Source organism: Saccopteryx leptura, chromosome 3 (assembly GCF_036850995.1).
Source record: "Saccopteryx leptura isolate mSacLep1 chromosome 3, mSacLep1_pri_phased_curated, whole genome shotgun sequence".
Taxonomy (NCBI): Eukaryota; Metazoa; Chordata; class Mammalia; order Chiroptera; family Emballonuridae; genus Saccopteryx; species Saccopteryx leptura.
This window is the reverse complement of record NC_089505.1, coordinates 335,515,685-335,532,157: the sequence shown is the minus strand read 5'-3', so window position 1 is coordinate 335,532,157 and position 16,473 is coordinate 335,515,685. Positions and strand designations below refer to the sequence as shown.

The 16,473-nt window shown below is 37.8% G+C and overlaps 1 protein-coding gene across 1 annotated transcript in view; it reads left to right on the top strand.

Moving 5' to 3' along the window:
• STK3 (serine/threonine kinase 3) overlaps positions 1–16,473 on the top strand; it is a 374,136-nt gene that overhangs the window by 107,198 nt on the left and 250,465 nt on the right. Inside the window, exons 5-6 of the mRNA XM_066379205.1 lie at positions 805–969; positions 1,679–1,846. Coding sequence (XP_066235302.1) covers positions 805–969; positions 1,679–1,846 — 333 coding nt within the window. The remainder of the gene's footprint in view (positions 1–804; positions 970–1,678; positions 1,847–16,473) is intronic.

Below are 16,473 nucleotides of genomic sequence, written 5' to 3'. Positions count from 1 at the left end.
ACTTGTGTGTGAAAAGAAAGAAGTTACTGAACCTCTTTGCAATAACTTTTTTGTTTGTTTCCATTTTCCTAGTCTGTTTGTGACATTTTTATTTTTTAGCTCTCATTACCCTGCTTCCCCAAAAATAAGACATCCCCCCCAAAATAAGACCTAGTGCAATTTTTTTCAAGCTTAGAAATATAAGGCCTCCCCTGAAAATAAGACCTTGCGTGTCTTTAGGAGCAAAAATTAATATAAGACACTGCCTTATTTTGGGGGAAACATGGTATTAGGGTCAGAAATCCATGGTGTGGGTAGGTCAGGAGTGACCTGGCTGGGAGCAGGAGTGGTGTTACTGGTGCTTTTGTGCAGGAGTCTGACAGCAAGCCATCCTGTCTCCTCTCCTTTCCTTTATGCAAAACTGTTGGTTTTTATTTTCATCAAGAATGGGAGGCATTACAGGGAAGTGTGTCTGAGTTTACTTTTTCAGGATAGATAGCTACAATATTGCTATTTCATTGTTAGGAGATGTGGAAAACACTGATTTCTTAGGATCCTGTTGATTCTTGTCATGTGTTATGTGCATTAGGAATGACATTTATAATGTTAAAGGAAGGAGAAATTTAATGATAAGTTTCTATTGTTAGTAATGTGTTTAATAAGAGTGACAGAATATGTATGGGGCAAAAAGAGGTTCTCAGTTTACCTGTTAGCCTTTTCCTAGAGGTTTGATGGTCATTAGAAAGAAGTGCTTTTACCATGCTCTCTTGGAAAACTTTATCTAACATGGTGTTTCAATGAAATTTTTAAAATATTTCTTTCTAGTTAACAGAAGATGAAATTGCAACTATTCTTAAATCTACTTTGAAAGGACTAGAATATTTACACTTTATGAGAAAAATACACAGAGATATAAAAGCTGGAAATATTCTCCTCAATACAGAAGGACATGCAAAATTGGCAGATTTTGGTGTGGCTGGTCAGTTAACAGTAAGTGTGATAATTTTGGAAATACTTTTGGCTTACATGTTCAGGTTTGATTGTAACTAAACTTTAATAACTTTTCGGGGGTATGGAAATAAATGTATAACTTCATTGTTCTAGGGTAGAAGGAGCCATAACTTGAGTATGATTCATTACTTATATTTACAATTTAAGAGAGTGAGTAAATATAAAAATATATGTTGTCATTGAAATGTGTAAATGTTGGAAAAGGAAAGCTATGTTGGTTCATTTGTGTATATACTATCATTTCATTGTTATAGTACTATCTTTAATGAGGATAGGGTATATAAGTTACTTGTGGACTCTTGATTATTTTATACTTTTTTATGCTTATTTTATTGATTTTAGAGAAAGAGGTATGGAGAGAGAGAGAGAGAAACAGACAGACAGACAGGAACATAGATCCGTTCCTGTATGTGCCCTGACCAGGGATCGAACTGGTAACTTTTGTACTTTTGGACAATGCTCTAACCAACTGAGCTATCCAGCCAGGGCATGAACTCTTGGTTATTTTAGAATCCAAAATTTCTAAATATGTTATGTCATAACTAATAGAAGTTTTAGGATAATAGTCACTTTCATCTGTAATCTGTAGTATTTGAAGGTTTCATATACATAGTTGTAAGAATATGCTGACAAACAGATTCCTTAGAGTTTTTGCACTAGTATTTATGTTAGTGTAATGTTTTTGCAGGACACAATGGCAAAACGCAATACTGTGATAGGAACTCCATTTTGGATGGCTCCTGAGGTAATTCAAGAAATAGGCTATAACTGTGTGGCTGACATCTGGTCCCTTGGCATTACTTCTATAGAGATGGCTGAAGGAAAGCCTCCTTATGCTGATATTCATCCAATGAGGGTAAGAAAATGATGATTTTCTAGAAATGTCAATGTTATAAGTGTTGCAGTGTTACAATGTCAGTGTAAGTAAATATAAAGCAAATTAAATAAGTTCATTTGAATTTATGTTCTGTGCAAAAAATATCTGTCAAAAATTAGAGACTGTTAACTTTTCTCTCTGTCTCCCAACCCCCCATCTTTAGTTGTGAGCAAAGAAGTGAAGGCTATATTTCTCTCTGTTTCCCTCCCCAGAAGATATACAATACCTGTAAAAATTTCCTTTGCTTTTCAATAGAAGAAAGGGTTGTTAAGTTCATTACATTCTTCAATTCATTGTTTCTTGATGTGGCAGTGGAGGCGTTGAAAGAAATCAGTTCTTTCTTTTCCATTAAACCTGAAAATTCTGCCTTTCTGTGTTTTTGTTTCTCTTCTTTTTCTTCTCTTGTCTGAGGCTGATATTTAAAAAATCCTGATTTCTAATACTGCTGTGTACTTGTAAGCAAAATAATCGTATTTCTTTAGTTAGTGCTTCGTGAGAAAACGTACTGTTTTTTTTTTAACATTATTATATGTTCTGTGATCTCTTTGTCCAGGATAATTTTTGAATTTGAAGTATATACCTTGCATATTCAAGTCTAATTGCTTTTAAGCAATTTAGAGTATGTGATGATATAGCTTTTACTAATGTGAGAATCTCAATTCATTATAGATAAATGTTTTTATCTTTGTAAACTTATTGCCCTCTAGTGGCTATAGTTACTTCAAGAAGAAGGCATATAGGAATAAAGGGAGAAGAGAGAGAGAGGAGAGAGAGTATGTAATGTATGTATGTGCATGCACACATGTGTGTAAAGAAGAGAAGATGTGTCAGGGTGACTGGAGAAAAGTGTGAAATAAATAGTTGGGAGGAAAAATAATGCAGTATTTTAGAATACCTGAAGAATAAATTGGAATTATTTCTGCTAGTACAATGTTGTTATAGATTGAATTTCAATAATAAAGGTAACATTACACTATACCTAAAATATTAAAAAGTCTGCTTTCCACTTTAAAGAGAATTCTTTGAGTAATACAATTGTATGGAATATGTATGTATCATCTTCCTTGTGCATATGAATTTCTTTGCTAAAGTGAAAAATAAAAATAACATGAATTATTTGTTTGAAAAAAACCTGGAAGATATGTATAAAATTAGTATAAAATCAACAATGCATATTTTTATTTCTTATTTGATTATCTTTTGTCAGTTATCTTTGGTATTTTTAGGTAGAGTGTTTTTAGGGTGAACCTCAAATTAGGTGTATTTGAATTTGACTTAGTGAGGTAAACTAAAGTATCTAAGGCAACTCAGCTAAGTGCCAGAGCTGGGATTTAACCCAGGACTTAGATTATTATTGTGTGCTTCCTCCTTGTGTAAATCTTATTTTTCCATTCAAATACTCTTTCTAGCAGATTGCGAAGAATTGCTATATGTGGCCCTACCTTTCAAGTCCCATTTCAGTTTTTATTTCTAGTAAAGCCTTCCTTGTTAGTCACTACCTAAGTTGATTTCTCTTTTCCCTCACAATTTATGTGTAGGGAACTCTCAACTCTACAGTTCTTTGTGTAGTTTATCTAGTGTTGCCTTATGCATTTCCAAACACCATACGGTTTTAGAGTTTTTATTTAAATTGTTATCTTTATTTAACTTACCTCATGTTTATGAACTGCCTTACAAATTTGAGTATGAACTGCAAGTATTGGGAAACTATCAAGGTCGTGTGGCAAATACAGCTTTCCCAAAACCTGCTCACATTTTATCATCGTCAACAAATACTACAGATTTCCTTTAAATGATAGATTCGCTTGATTCATTATTGAGAAAATGTCTTGTCAGATGCCCAGTTCTGAACCATGGCTTTTCTGTCAGCCTTTCAAGTGAAATCGGCGTTCCTTGAAGAGGAGTTGCAGCTTGTTTAGCCTGCTGTTCAGTCCTCGAGCGGTTTCCCGTGAGATAATCACTGCTCCTCTGTGTGGAGGGCATGTGCTTTATGTGTATCTCCCATTTCATCACAAAGAATATTAAAAAGATATTAATAAATTTAATAGTACTTACTGCTTCATCACAGTTTGAATGGTTTGGTGGGGTTAAGATGGAAAGATAAAAGAAAAAGCTGTCCACGAGAGAAACAAGATGGTTGAAGACCCAGCTAAAGATGGAAAGGAAGAAACTGTAGTGTTATCCATCTTAGTTTGTAGGCTTTCCTCTAGGAGTTCTCAGCAGTGGAATGGAATGTGTCATGGTCTTGATCCCAGGTGTGGGTTTTAATGAATGAGTGTCTTGGAAGGATGGGGTTTTGGAACATTTAAGGATACTTTTGAGAGGATAGTTCAAGTGCTACAAATGAAGGATAGCCTGGAGAAAGTGGAGAGAGGATAAGGAGCTAGACTAGACAATGTTCTACCCTCTGGCTGCATAGCAGTCCCCCAGGAGCTTTGAAAAACCTCTGGTGGCTCAGTCCTACCCCGAACCAATTAATTCAGAATATCAGTCTTTTCAGTGAGGTTAGAGAGCAGATCAAGTTATAGTTAAGGTATGAGAAAGCTGGTAGATAGGAAATTCTGATTAGTGAATGCAATATTACAGTTTTCTTTTTAAGTTAAAAATTCTTCTTTAACAACTCTTAAATAAATATTTTAATCTTCATTTTATTAAGTGGTTGGATGAAATGGATATTTAAAGAATTATGTTATTTGTTAAGATGACGTAACTTTTAAGTGGTAGCACTGAGATATGAACTCAGTCTAGGACATGTTCTTGCCCAGACACCAAGCAAGTGTCCTCTGTGTTTGCAGCTGACCCTGGAACAATGTGTAGGTTAGGGGTGCTGACCCCTAGTGGTGGAGACATTTGTGATTCTTTTTAAACTTAATTTTTTCTACTCTTAATAGTTAACACATATATTAGTTAACACATATTTTATACATGTATTATACGCTGTGTTCTCACAATAAAGTAAGCTAGAGAAAAAAATGTTAAGAAAATCTTAAGAGAAAATATATTTTGCATATTGAAAAAAAATTCACATATAATTGGATGCAGTTGAAACCTGCTTTGTTTAAGGGTCAACTGTATCCCTAACTATATGCAAATAGAGGAGTGGCTAGCAAAATACCGTATTTCCCATGTATAAGATGCACCTTCATTTTGGGGCTCGAAATTTGATCTTTTTTTTTTTTGGTGACAGAGACAGAGTCAGAAAGAGGGACAAATAGAGACAGACAGACAGGAAGAGAGAGAGAGAAGCATCAATTCTTTGTTGCAGCACCTTAGTTGTTCATTGATTGCTTTCTCATATGTGCCTTCACCAGGGGGCTCCAGCAGACTGAGTGACCCCTTGCTCGAGCCAGTGACCTTGGGCTCAAGCTGGTGAGCCTTGCTCAAACCAGATGAACCCATGCTTAGGCTGGTGACATTTTGGGGTCTCAAACCTGGGTCCTCCGCGTCCCAGTCCGATATTCTATCCACTGCATCACCGCCTTGGTCAGGCAGGGCCCAAAATTTGAAAAAAAATGTATTACATAAAGTTATTGAACTCAAGCTTTATTCATCATAAAATTCATACAACTCCTCATCACTGTCAAAACTCCTATCCATTAGCTTGTTCTCATCTGTGTTTGATGATGGATCACTGTTTTCAACAATGAGCGCAAAAACAAGTGTGAAAAAGTGGGAAAAACAAGTAAAAAACCCCTACAACCACTGTATAAGACGCACCCTGTTTTAAACCCCCCCAAAATTTGAAAAATAGTGCGTCTTATACATGGGGAAATACGGTAAGAATTCTATAAGCCATATAATATCATCATCATTATTAATTTAATCTATGAACCTTCTAAGTTTGTTCCAGGGTGGCAGGATATATAGACATTTATTTTTTTGTGTATTTGGTTTCCTACCTATATTTTTGGTAGAAACATAGGCTTATGAGATAACCAGTAGAGTACAAAGTTGTCACAGTAGAATGAAGATGTGATCTGCAGTAGGACCACTAAAACAAATGGAGGCAAAGAAAGCTTGTTCTTTTAATATAAGTAAAGGGCATTATACAGTTTACTGCGTACAGATAGATGGCTGTCTAGGACAGGAGACTAACTTAGGATGTGGTGGGCCAGCTTCTCCAGCTTCCACATCCGGGGGTGGGTCGGGATGCCCAGCCACTGCTGATATTGTCTTATTGCAGTAAGGATTCTAACCAGTCTTTCTGAAATTACCTTTGTCTATTCTCACAACTGTGAACCTCTTTCTACTATGCCTGCCTCTAGATACATATAAATAAGAACAACTCCAGAAGAGTAGTGCTGACTCCAAGACTGAGTGACCTGGTAGTCGGTCTCCTAGTCATTTTCTCAGACAGACCAGTCCTTTAGTATGCCCATTCTCCAGGCCTGCTTGAGACCTGTGCTTACTTAGGCAAGAAGAGGGGCATCGAGCTTGGGTAATTTAGAATGGAATGGCTCCTGCCTAAATGGTTGCAAGTTAATACTGTGCTGTTTACTGATTCATCTTTTTGAAAGACATATATATATATATTTTTTTTTTTTTTTTTTCATTTTTCTGAAGCTGGAAAGAGGGAGAGACAGTCAGACAGACTCCCGCATGCGCCCGACCGGGATCCACCCGGCACGCCCACCAGGGGCGATGCTCTGCCCACCAGGGGGCGATGCTCTGCCCATCCTGGGCGTCGCCATGTTGCGACCAGAGCCACTCTAGCGCCTGAGGCAGAGGCCACAGAGCCATCCCCAGCGCCCAGGCCATCTTTTGCTCCATTGGAGCCTTGGCTGCAGGAGGGGAAGGGAGAGACAGAGAGGAAAGCGCGGCGGAGGGGTGGAGAAGCAAATGAGCGCTTCTCCTGTGTGCCCTGGCCGGGAATCGAACCCGGGTCCTCCGCACGCTAGGCCGACGCTCTACCGCTGAGCCAACCGGCCAGGGCTGAAAGACATATATTTTAAATGTCATAGCCTGAAGGATGTGAAGAACTTAAAGATGGTACTAAATTAGAAAATGAAAGTAATTATATTAAATTGGAATTTGGCAGTTAATTGAAAGTGAGTCTTTTGAAGGTGTTAAAGCTGAGGTCATTTGTTTTACACACTTTTAGTTTATCATTTTATCAAAAATTGGTACTTAATCATTCCTGAGAGAGAATAAGAGGTCTTTAGAGCATAGATATTCAAGGAGGAATTTCCTAATAAAAAGAGCTATTAAAAACACTGGATTTTTTTGATGACAAGTGATGAACTAAATTTGTTAGTTTTGATACAACTCTCTCTCTTAAAAGAGAAACTTACAATGAATACAAACCAAATCTTTGCTGTGGTGGGTAGTAATAATTATCTGTATACTAAAGGACACCAATGCATTATACATTAAAACATGTAAATCTTTCTGAACAGAGGAATGAAAATGTGCTTATAAATCTATATCCAGCTATTACATTAAAATTAATTAGTAATGGTAAATGGAAGTAAATCTATCTTCTCAAAATGTAAATGAAACAAATTTTATGTTAAAACCCTGTTCATTTTTTTTTTTTTTTTCATTTTTTTTTTCCTGAAGCTGGAAACAGGGAGAGACAGTCAGACAGACTCCCGCATGCGCCCAACCGGGATCCACCCGGCACGCCCACCATGGGGCGACGCTCTGCCCACCAGGGGGTGATGCTCTGCCCATCCTGGCATCGCCATGTTGCGACCAGAGCCACTCTAGCGCCTGAGGCAGAGGCCACAGAGCCATCCCCAGCGCCCAGGCCATCTTTGCTCCAATGGAGCCTTGGCTGCGGGAGGGGAAGAGAGAGACAGAGAAGAAAGCGCAGCAGAGGGGTGGAGAAGCAAATGGGCGCTTCTCCTGTGTGCCCTGGCCGGGAATCGAACCCTGGTCCTCTGCACGCTAGGCCGACGCTCTACCGCTGAGCCAACCGGCCAGGGCAAACCCTGTTCATTTTTAAAAGTTAAATATAAAGCCACCAAATTTACTTTGGTAAGTTAAATAAATAAAATATTTAAAATTTTAATTTTGAATTCAATTAGCCACATACTTCTGGAGAGCAGTCTTCTTAGCCCTTTAGGAAATACAATTATAAAAAATCAAGAAAGGAGTGAATAATATCATTTTTCTAAATATCACTGTATCCCTCCACCAAACCCAACCACTTCTTCTTAGATATCATTAAGACCCTACTGATTATTAACACAGCTTCACTTTTGCTGTGTTTTGTTTTGTTTTATAAGCTTGTGTTTGGTTACCAGTTACTCAGCATAGTGACAGCGCTAAGTCTTCAATCACACTAAGGACAGCAGGCAAAGGGACTACTGAGATCTGACATCATTTGAAGGAAAGAAAATAAAAATTAAAACTAAGAATTTTACTTTTATACAATATAATACCAAATGTGCGTTCCATTTTAAAAATAAGATGTACAACTACATAGTATACCTTAGGAAGATTTTTGTAAAATGTGAGTGAAGGAATCAGTTGGAGGCATTTTATTTATTTATTTATTTTTATTTTTATTTTTTTAAATAAATAAATTTTTATTAATGTTAATGGGGTGACATCAATAAATCAGGGTACATATATTCAAAGAAAACATGTCCAGGTTATCTTGTCATTCAATTATAATTATGTTGCATACCCATCACCCAAAGTCAGATTGTCCATCACCCTCTATCTAGTTTTCTTTGTGCCCCTCCCCCTCCCCCTTCCCCTCACCATCCTTCCCTCTCATGCCCCCCCTCCCCCACACCCCCAGGAACCACCACACTCTTGCACATGTCTCTTAGTCTTGTTTTTATGTCCCACCAATGTATGGAATCATGTAGTTCTTGTTTTTTTCTGATTTACTTATTTCACTCCGTATAATGTTATCAAGATCCCATCATTTTGTTGTAAATGATCCGATGTCATCATTTCTTATGGCTGAGTAGTATTCCATAGTGTATATGTGCCACATCTTCTTTATCCAGTCTTCTATTGAAGGGCTTTTTGGTTGTTTCCATGTCCTGGCCACTGTGAACAATGCTGCAATGAACATGGGGCTGCATGTGTCTTTACATATCAGTGTTTCTGAGTTTTCGGGGTATATACCCAGTAGAGGGATTGCTGGGTCATAAGGTAGTTCTATTTTCAGTTTTTTGAGGAACCACCATACTTTCTTCCATAATGATTGTACTACTTTACATTCCCACCAACAGTGAATGAGGGTTCCTTTTTTTCCACAGCCTCTCCAACATTTGCTCTTACCTGTCTTGTTGATAATAGCTAATCTAACAGGTGTGAGGTGGTATCTCATTGTAGTTTTTATTTCCATTTCTCTAATAACTAATGAAGATGAGCATCTTTTCATATATCTGTGAGCCATTTATATTTCTTCCTGGGAGAAGTGTCTGTTCATGTCCTCTTCCCATTTTTTTATTGGATTCTTTGTTTGTTTGTTGTTGAGTTTTATGAGTTCTTTGTAAATTTTGGATATTAGGCCTTTATCTGAGCTGTTGTTTGAAAATATCATTTCCTATTTAGTTGGCTGTCTGTTTATTTTGTTGTCAGTTTCTCTTGCTGAGCAAAAACTTCTTAGTCTGATGTAGTCCCATTCATTTATCTTTGCCTTCACTTCTCTTGCCGTGGGAGTCAAATTCATAAAATGCTCTTTAAAACCCAGGTCCAGCTCTGGCCGGTTGGCTCAGTGGTAGAACGTCGGCCTGACGTGAAGGAGTCCCGGGTTCAATTCCCGGCCAGGGCACACAGGAGAAGCACCCATCTGCTTCTCCACCCCTCCCCCTCTCCTTCCTCTCTGTCTCTCTCTTCCGCTCCCTCAGGCAAGGCTCCATTGGAGCAAAGATGGCCTGGGCACTGAGGATGGCTCTGTGGCCTCTGCCTCAGGCGCTAGGATGGCTCTGGATGCAACAGAGCAACGCCCCAGATGGGCAGAGCATCACCCCCTGGTGGGCATGCCGGGTGGATCCTGGTCGGGCGCATGCGGGAGTCTGTCTGACTGCCTCCCCGTTTCCAGCTTCAGAAAAATGCAAAAAATAAAAATAAAACCCAGGTCCATGAGTTTAGTACCTGTGTCGTCTTCTATGTACTTTATTGTTTCAGGTCTTATATTTAGGTGTTTGATCCATTTTGAATTAATTTTAGTACAAAGGGACAAGCTGTAGTTGAGTTTCATTCTTTTGCATGTGGCTTTCCAGTTTTCCCAGCACCATTTGTTGAAGAGGCTTTCTTTTCTCCATTGTGTGTTGTTGGCCCCTTTATCAAAAATTATTTGACCATATATATGTGGTTTTATTTCTGGACTTTCTATTCTGTTCCATTGGTCTGAGTGTCTGTTTTTCTGTCAATACCATGCTGTTTTGATTGTCGTGGCCCTATAATATAGTTTGAAGTCAGGTATTGTAATGCCCCCAGCTTCATTCTTTTTCCTTAGGATTGCTTTGGCTATGCAGGGTTTTTTATAGTTCCATATAAATCTGATGATTTTTTGTTCCATTTCTTTAAAAAATGTCATAGGAATTTTGATGGGAATTGCATTAGATTTATAAATTACTTTGAGTAATATGGCCATTTTAATTATATTTATTCTTCCTATCCAAGAACAAAGAATATTTTTCCATCTCATTGTATCTTTTTCGATTTCCCTTAACAATGCTTTGTAGTTTTTGTTATATAGGTCCTTTACATTCTTTGTTATGTTTATTCCTAGGTATTTTATTTTTTTTGTTGCAATCGTGAAGGGAATTATATTTTTGAGTTCGTTTTCTAATATTTCATTGGCATATAGAAAGGCTATGGACTTTTATATGTTAATTTTGTATCCTGCGACCTTACTGTATTGGTTTATTGTTTCTAGTCATCTTTTTGTGGAGTCTTTGGGGTTTTCGATGTATAGGATCATATCATCTGCAAAAAGTGATGCCTTTACTTCTTCTTTTCTGATATGGATGCCTTTTATTTCTTTCTCTTGTGTGATTGCTCTGGCCAGAACTTCTAGCACCACGTTAAATAAGAGTGGAGAGAGTGGACAACCCTGTCTTGTTCCTGATTTAAGGTGGAAAATCCTCAGTTTTATGCCATTTAATATGATGTTGGCTGATGGTTTATCATATATGGCCTTTATTATGTTGAGATATTTTCCTTCTATACCCATTTTGTTGAGTGTCTTAAACATAAAGTTGTGTTGTATTTTATCGAATGCCTTTTCTGCATCTATTGATAAGATCATGTAGTTTTTGTTGTTTTGTTGATATGGTGTATTACGTTAACCGTTTTACGTATGTTGAACCATCCTTGAGATTTGGGGATGAATCCCACTTGATCATGATGTATTATGTTTTTTAATATGTTGTTGTATTCTATTTGCCAGTATTTTGTTTAGTATTTTAGCATCTGTATTCATTAGAGATATTGGTCTGTAGTTTTCTTTTTTTGTGCCGTCCTTGCCAGGTTTTGGTATGAGGGTTATGTTGGCCTCATAAAATGTGTTTGGAAATATTGCTTCTTCTTCAATTTTTTGGAAGACTTTGAGTAGAATAGGAACCAAGTCTACTTTGAATGTTTGATAGAATTCACTAGTATAACTGTCTGGGCTTTGACTTTTATTTTTGGGGAGGTTTTTAATAGTTTTTTCTATTTCCTCCCTGCTAATTGGTCTGTTTAGGCTTTCTGCTTCTTCATGACTCAGTCTAGGAAGGTTGTATTGTTCTAGGAATTTATCCATTTCTTCTAGATTGTTGAATTTGGTGGCATATAGTTTTTTGTAGTAGTCTACAATAATTCTTTTTTTTTTTTTAATTTTTATTTATTCATTTTAGAGAGGAGAGGGAGAGACAGAGAGACAGACACAGAGAGAGAGAAGGGGGGGAGGAGCTGGAAGCATCAACTCCCATATGTGCCTTGACCAGGCAAGCCCAGGGTTTTGAACCGGCGACCTCAGCATTTCCAGGTCGACGCTTTATCCACTACGCCACCACAGGTCAGGCTTATACAATAATTCTTTGTATATCTATGATGTCTGTGGTGATTTCTCCGCTTTCATTTTGGATTTTGTTTATATGAGTCCTTTCTCTTTTTTCCTTGGTGAGTCTTGCCAAGGGTTTGTCAATTTTGTTGATCTTTTCAAAGAACCAGCTCCTTGTTTTATTAAATTTTTCTATAATTTCTCTGTTCTCTATTTCATTTATTTCTGCTCTGATTTTTATTCTTTCCTTTCTTCAGCTGGTTTTGGGTTGTCTTTGTTCTTCTTTTTCCAGTTCCTTAAGGTGTGAAGTTAAGTGGTTTACCTGGGCTCTCTCTTGTTTGTTCATATAGGCCTGAAGTGATATGAACTTCCCTCTTATTACTGCTTTTGCTACATCTCAGGGATTCTGATATGTTGTATTGTCATTTTCATTTGTCTGTATATATCTTTTGATCTCTGCGCTTATTTCTTCTTTGACCCATTCATTTTTTAAAAATATGTTGTTTAGTTTTTACATTTTTGTGGGTTTTTTCCCTCTTTTTTGCAGTTGAATTTTAGTTTCAAGGCTTCATGATCAGAAAATATGCTTGGTACAATTTCAATTTTTCTGAATTTGCTGATGTTACTTTGTGGCCCAACATATGGTCAATTCTTGAGAATATTCCATGTACACTAGAGAAAAATGTATACTCTGTCGCTTTGGGATGAAGTGTCTTGTAGATGTCTATCATATCCAGGTGCTCTAGTGTTTCGTTTAAGGCCAATATATCTTTATTGATTCTCTGTTTGGATGACCGATCTAGAGCCATCAGTGGTGTATTGAGGTCTCCAAGTATGATTGTATTTTTATCAGTTTTTGTTTTTAGGTCAATAAGTAGCTGTCATATATTTTGGTGCTTCTTGGTTTGGTGCATATATTTTAAGGATTGTTATGTCTTCTTGATTCAGTGTCCCCTTTAAGAACAATAACAGCTTTATTACAGGAGGTAAGGTAGAAGAAAGGAGGATTTATTTGCCTTTCCAGGCCTGACTTTGCTGATGGAGCTCCAGCTCCTTCCTTGCAGCAAATAGCCATCTGCTCAGGCACCTGGGCCTGGGCCTGAAATGATGCATGTGAGAAGCTTGTAGCACTGGGGCTGCTCCTTTAGAAGACTGTTGATTGTGGCATTCTTTTTCCTTCCATCTTATTTCTTTTGAATTTTCTTTGATTCTTTTTTGTTTAAAATTTCTTCCTCATCAGGAGTCAGCTTGGCCCGTCTTGTTGGTATCGTGTTCTGTCAGTGAGTTCTTTACTAGAGTGTTGGTGCAGATCACTTTGTGGTTGGATCCATTGTGGACAATATCACTACTCCTTATTTTGCGCGTACAACATTCTGAGCCCAAGGAGAATCTTCCCAGCCCAATGCTAAGGCACAATACCACTTTTTTTAGAGAGAGAAAGGAAGGTAGCGAGGGAGGAGAGAGATGAGAAGGATCAACTCGTAGTTGCTTCACTGATTGCTTCTCATACATGCCTTGATGTGGGAGAGGGGGACCTCAAGCTGAGCCAGTGACCTATTGCTCAAGCCAGCAACCTTGGGGTCATGTTGATGATCCCCTGCTCAAGCCAGTGTCTCTGCACTCAAGCTGGCATGCCCATGCACAAGCCCACCAGCCATGCTCAAGCTGGCAAACTTTGGTTTTCCAATCGGGGACCTCAGCTTCCCAGGTGGATGCTCTCTCCACTGCTTCACCGCTGGTCATGCTAGACACAGTACTTCCTATTGCCTCCTGCACATGACTGTGTGTGTGCCGCAGGGGCCTGGAGGTGTTTGAATAGCAATTTTCTGGAAATTCAACTTATATGCAGCATGCCAATTTCTGTTTAAGAGTAAATTTGGAGTTATTTTAGACTAAAAAAAAAGTATTTGTGTGTATTTCCTCATACCACTTATGAAGAAGAGAGCTCTGTAGATATTTTTAACATGGAAAAGTTATTTTTGATGGACATTTTTGAAAATGATGTTAACTTTTTTCCTGAAGAACCTCTTTTAACCTTGCTATTTTTTCCAACTAGACTCTCTTCTCTCTTCCCCCTCCCCTTTTTGAGAAATATAGTGAAATAGATACTCCAGTACCTGTAAAGTAAGAAACACATTAGACAAAACAGTCACTCTTTTTTGTGCATATTGAAAAATAAAACACAAAATAGCTTCTATCACAACTCACATGGCATTACTCTTTTCATAACCAAATGTACTCCTATCCCAACATAATTTTTTTTAAAAAAGAAAAGACATATAAAAGTAGTTACATCTATTTACATCTAAGGAATAAAAACTGAGTTAACCATTTGTTAATTTTTAAAAATATATAACCTTCTTCTTGCCCAATTGACAATAAAATTTGTTTGAAAATTTCGGGAAACAGGGCCTGGGTTAGGGTGGGAGTTGACCCAGCACACTTGCATATCTTCCGTCTCCCAGACTCTGCTGTCTGTGGCTCAGGAAACACCTGGCTGTCTGAATGTGTGTGCATGGAACTGCCTATTGGAAGATTCCTCACAAGTGTTCAGCATGGAACGCTTTCTTTATTTCATCTGGAAATGAATGAACAGGGTAGTTAATTCACAGAATTCAAATTTATTGGTGGGAATGTCCTGGATGAAGACCTTTTTCTGAAAGCCTGAGATAGCCACAGTCTTTCTCTGTGGTATGGCATCTTGGCACCCCTGTGAGGGTATTGTACCAGATACTACTTACAAGCAAATGACACTGTAGCCCTACCTAAGATGGAGGCTTCAGAGTATCGTCAGGAACTGCAGCTTAGTGATGAAGCCCCGGCTCTCCTTTTTCTCTTGCTTTTTTTCTTTTTTAAATTTTTATTAATTTTAATTTATTGTTTACATGAATTCGAGTGTCCCACTGAATATAACTCCCTTGCCCCATGCCCCTGTGTCCCTTTTTATACCCCCTTCCTCTGACTCCCTCCCCCTTCCCTCTGTGACTTGCTGTACTCTGTGTTATGTATATATAGTTTCACTGATCCCTTCACCTTCTCTGATCCCATCCCCTCCTCCCCTTCCCTCTGACTGCTTTTCCTCTGCTTCCTGTGACCCTGCCTCTGCCTCTATTTTGTTCCTCAGTTCACTTTGTTCATTAGATTCCATATATATGTGAGATCATATGGTATAAATTTTGGTTTGAATGACATGTCCCATGCCTATGAGGTCCACTTTTTTACTTTTCATTTTATTTTCTACCCCTCATGGTAATTTCCTAGGGCTTTTGTAACAATGACCACAAATTCGGTGGCTTAACACAACAGAAATTTATTTTCTCACAATTTTGGAGGCCAAAAGTCCCAAAATCAAGGTGTTGACAGGGCTGCCGTCCCTGCAGAGGTTCTAAAGGGAATCTGTATTTTTGTTTCTTCCAGCTTTTGGTGGCTGCCGGCGATCTTTGCTCCTTGGATTGTGGCTGCATCACTGCACTCTCTGCCTATGTTGTCGTATTCTCTTCTTTGTGTCTGTGTCTTTTCTTCTTTTGTCTGGCTCAAATTTTCCTCTGCTTTTCTCTTAAAAGGACACTTGAACAATCCAGGATGATATCCCCCTTTTAAGATCTTTTACTTAATTACACTTGCAAAGATCCCTTTATTACAAATGATGTCACATTCAGATGTTCTGGGGATTGGGATATGGACATATCTTTTTGGGGCCACCATTCAACTCACTACACCCCCTGTAGTCTATTTTCTCTTTTCAAATTATATGTAGTTTAAGATTAATAAAGACTAATTTTAGGACATACCTCTTTGCTTTCTATTGTCATTTTTTATTGTGGTAAAATATACATAACATAAAATTTGTCATTTTAACCATTGTTAAATATACAATTAATTGACATTAAATACATTCACATTGTTGTTCAACTATCATGTCAGCCATTTCCAGAAATTTTTACTATCTCAAACTGAAACTTTATGCGCTTTAAACAATAACTTCCCATTATCCCCTCTCCTAGTACCTCATAGCCATATTCTACTTTCTGACTTTATGAATTTGACTATGCTAAGCACCTCATCTGAGTGGAATCATACAATATTTTCTCTTTTATGTCTGGATTTTTTCACTTAGTATAGTATTTTGAGTTTCATCCACAACATGTTGTGTATATAAGAATTTCATTCTTTTTGAAGACTGAATAACATCCCATTGTACGTAGATACTACATTTTGTTTATCCATTCATGTAGCCATGGTCACTTGGGTCGCTGTTGTGAATAATGCTACTATGAACATGAGTGTACAGTGATCTCTTTAGACTCTGCTTTCAATTCTTAGGGTATATACTCAGAACTTAGATTGCTGATTCATATGGTAATTTTATATATATTTTTATGAGCCTCCAGACTATTTTCCATAGCAGATGTACCATTTTTCATTTACACTAGCAGTGCACAAGGGTTCCAGTTTCTCCACATTTTTGTCAGCACTTATTTTCTGTCTTTTTGACAATAGCCATCTTACTGGGTGTGAAGTGGTATCTCATTTGTTAATACTTTTATTTCCTCTCCTTCTCCCTCCTTAGAAAAACCCATTCTGTGCCTGAGGAAGATGAGTTTTTGAGGACAGGAGTCCTCCCATCTTCTCAGGTGTCTGGTACTGGAAT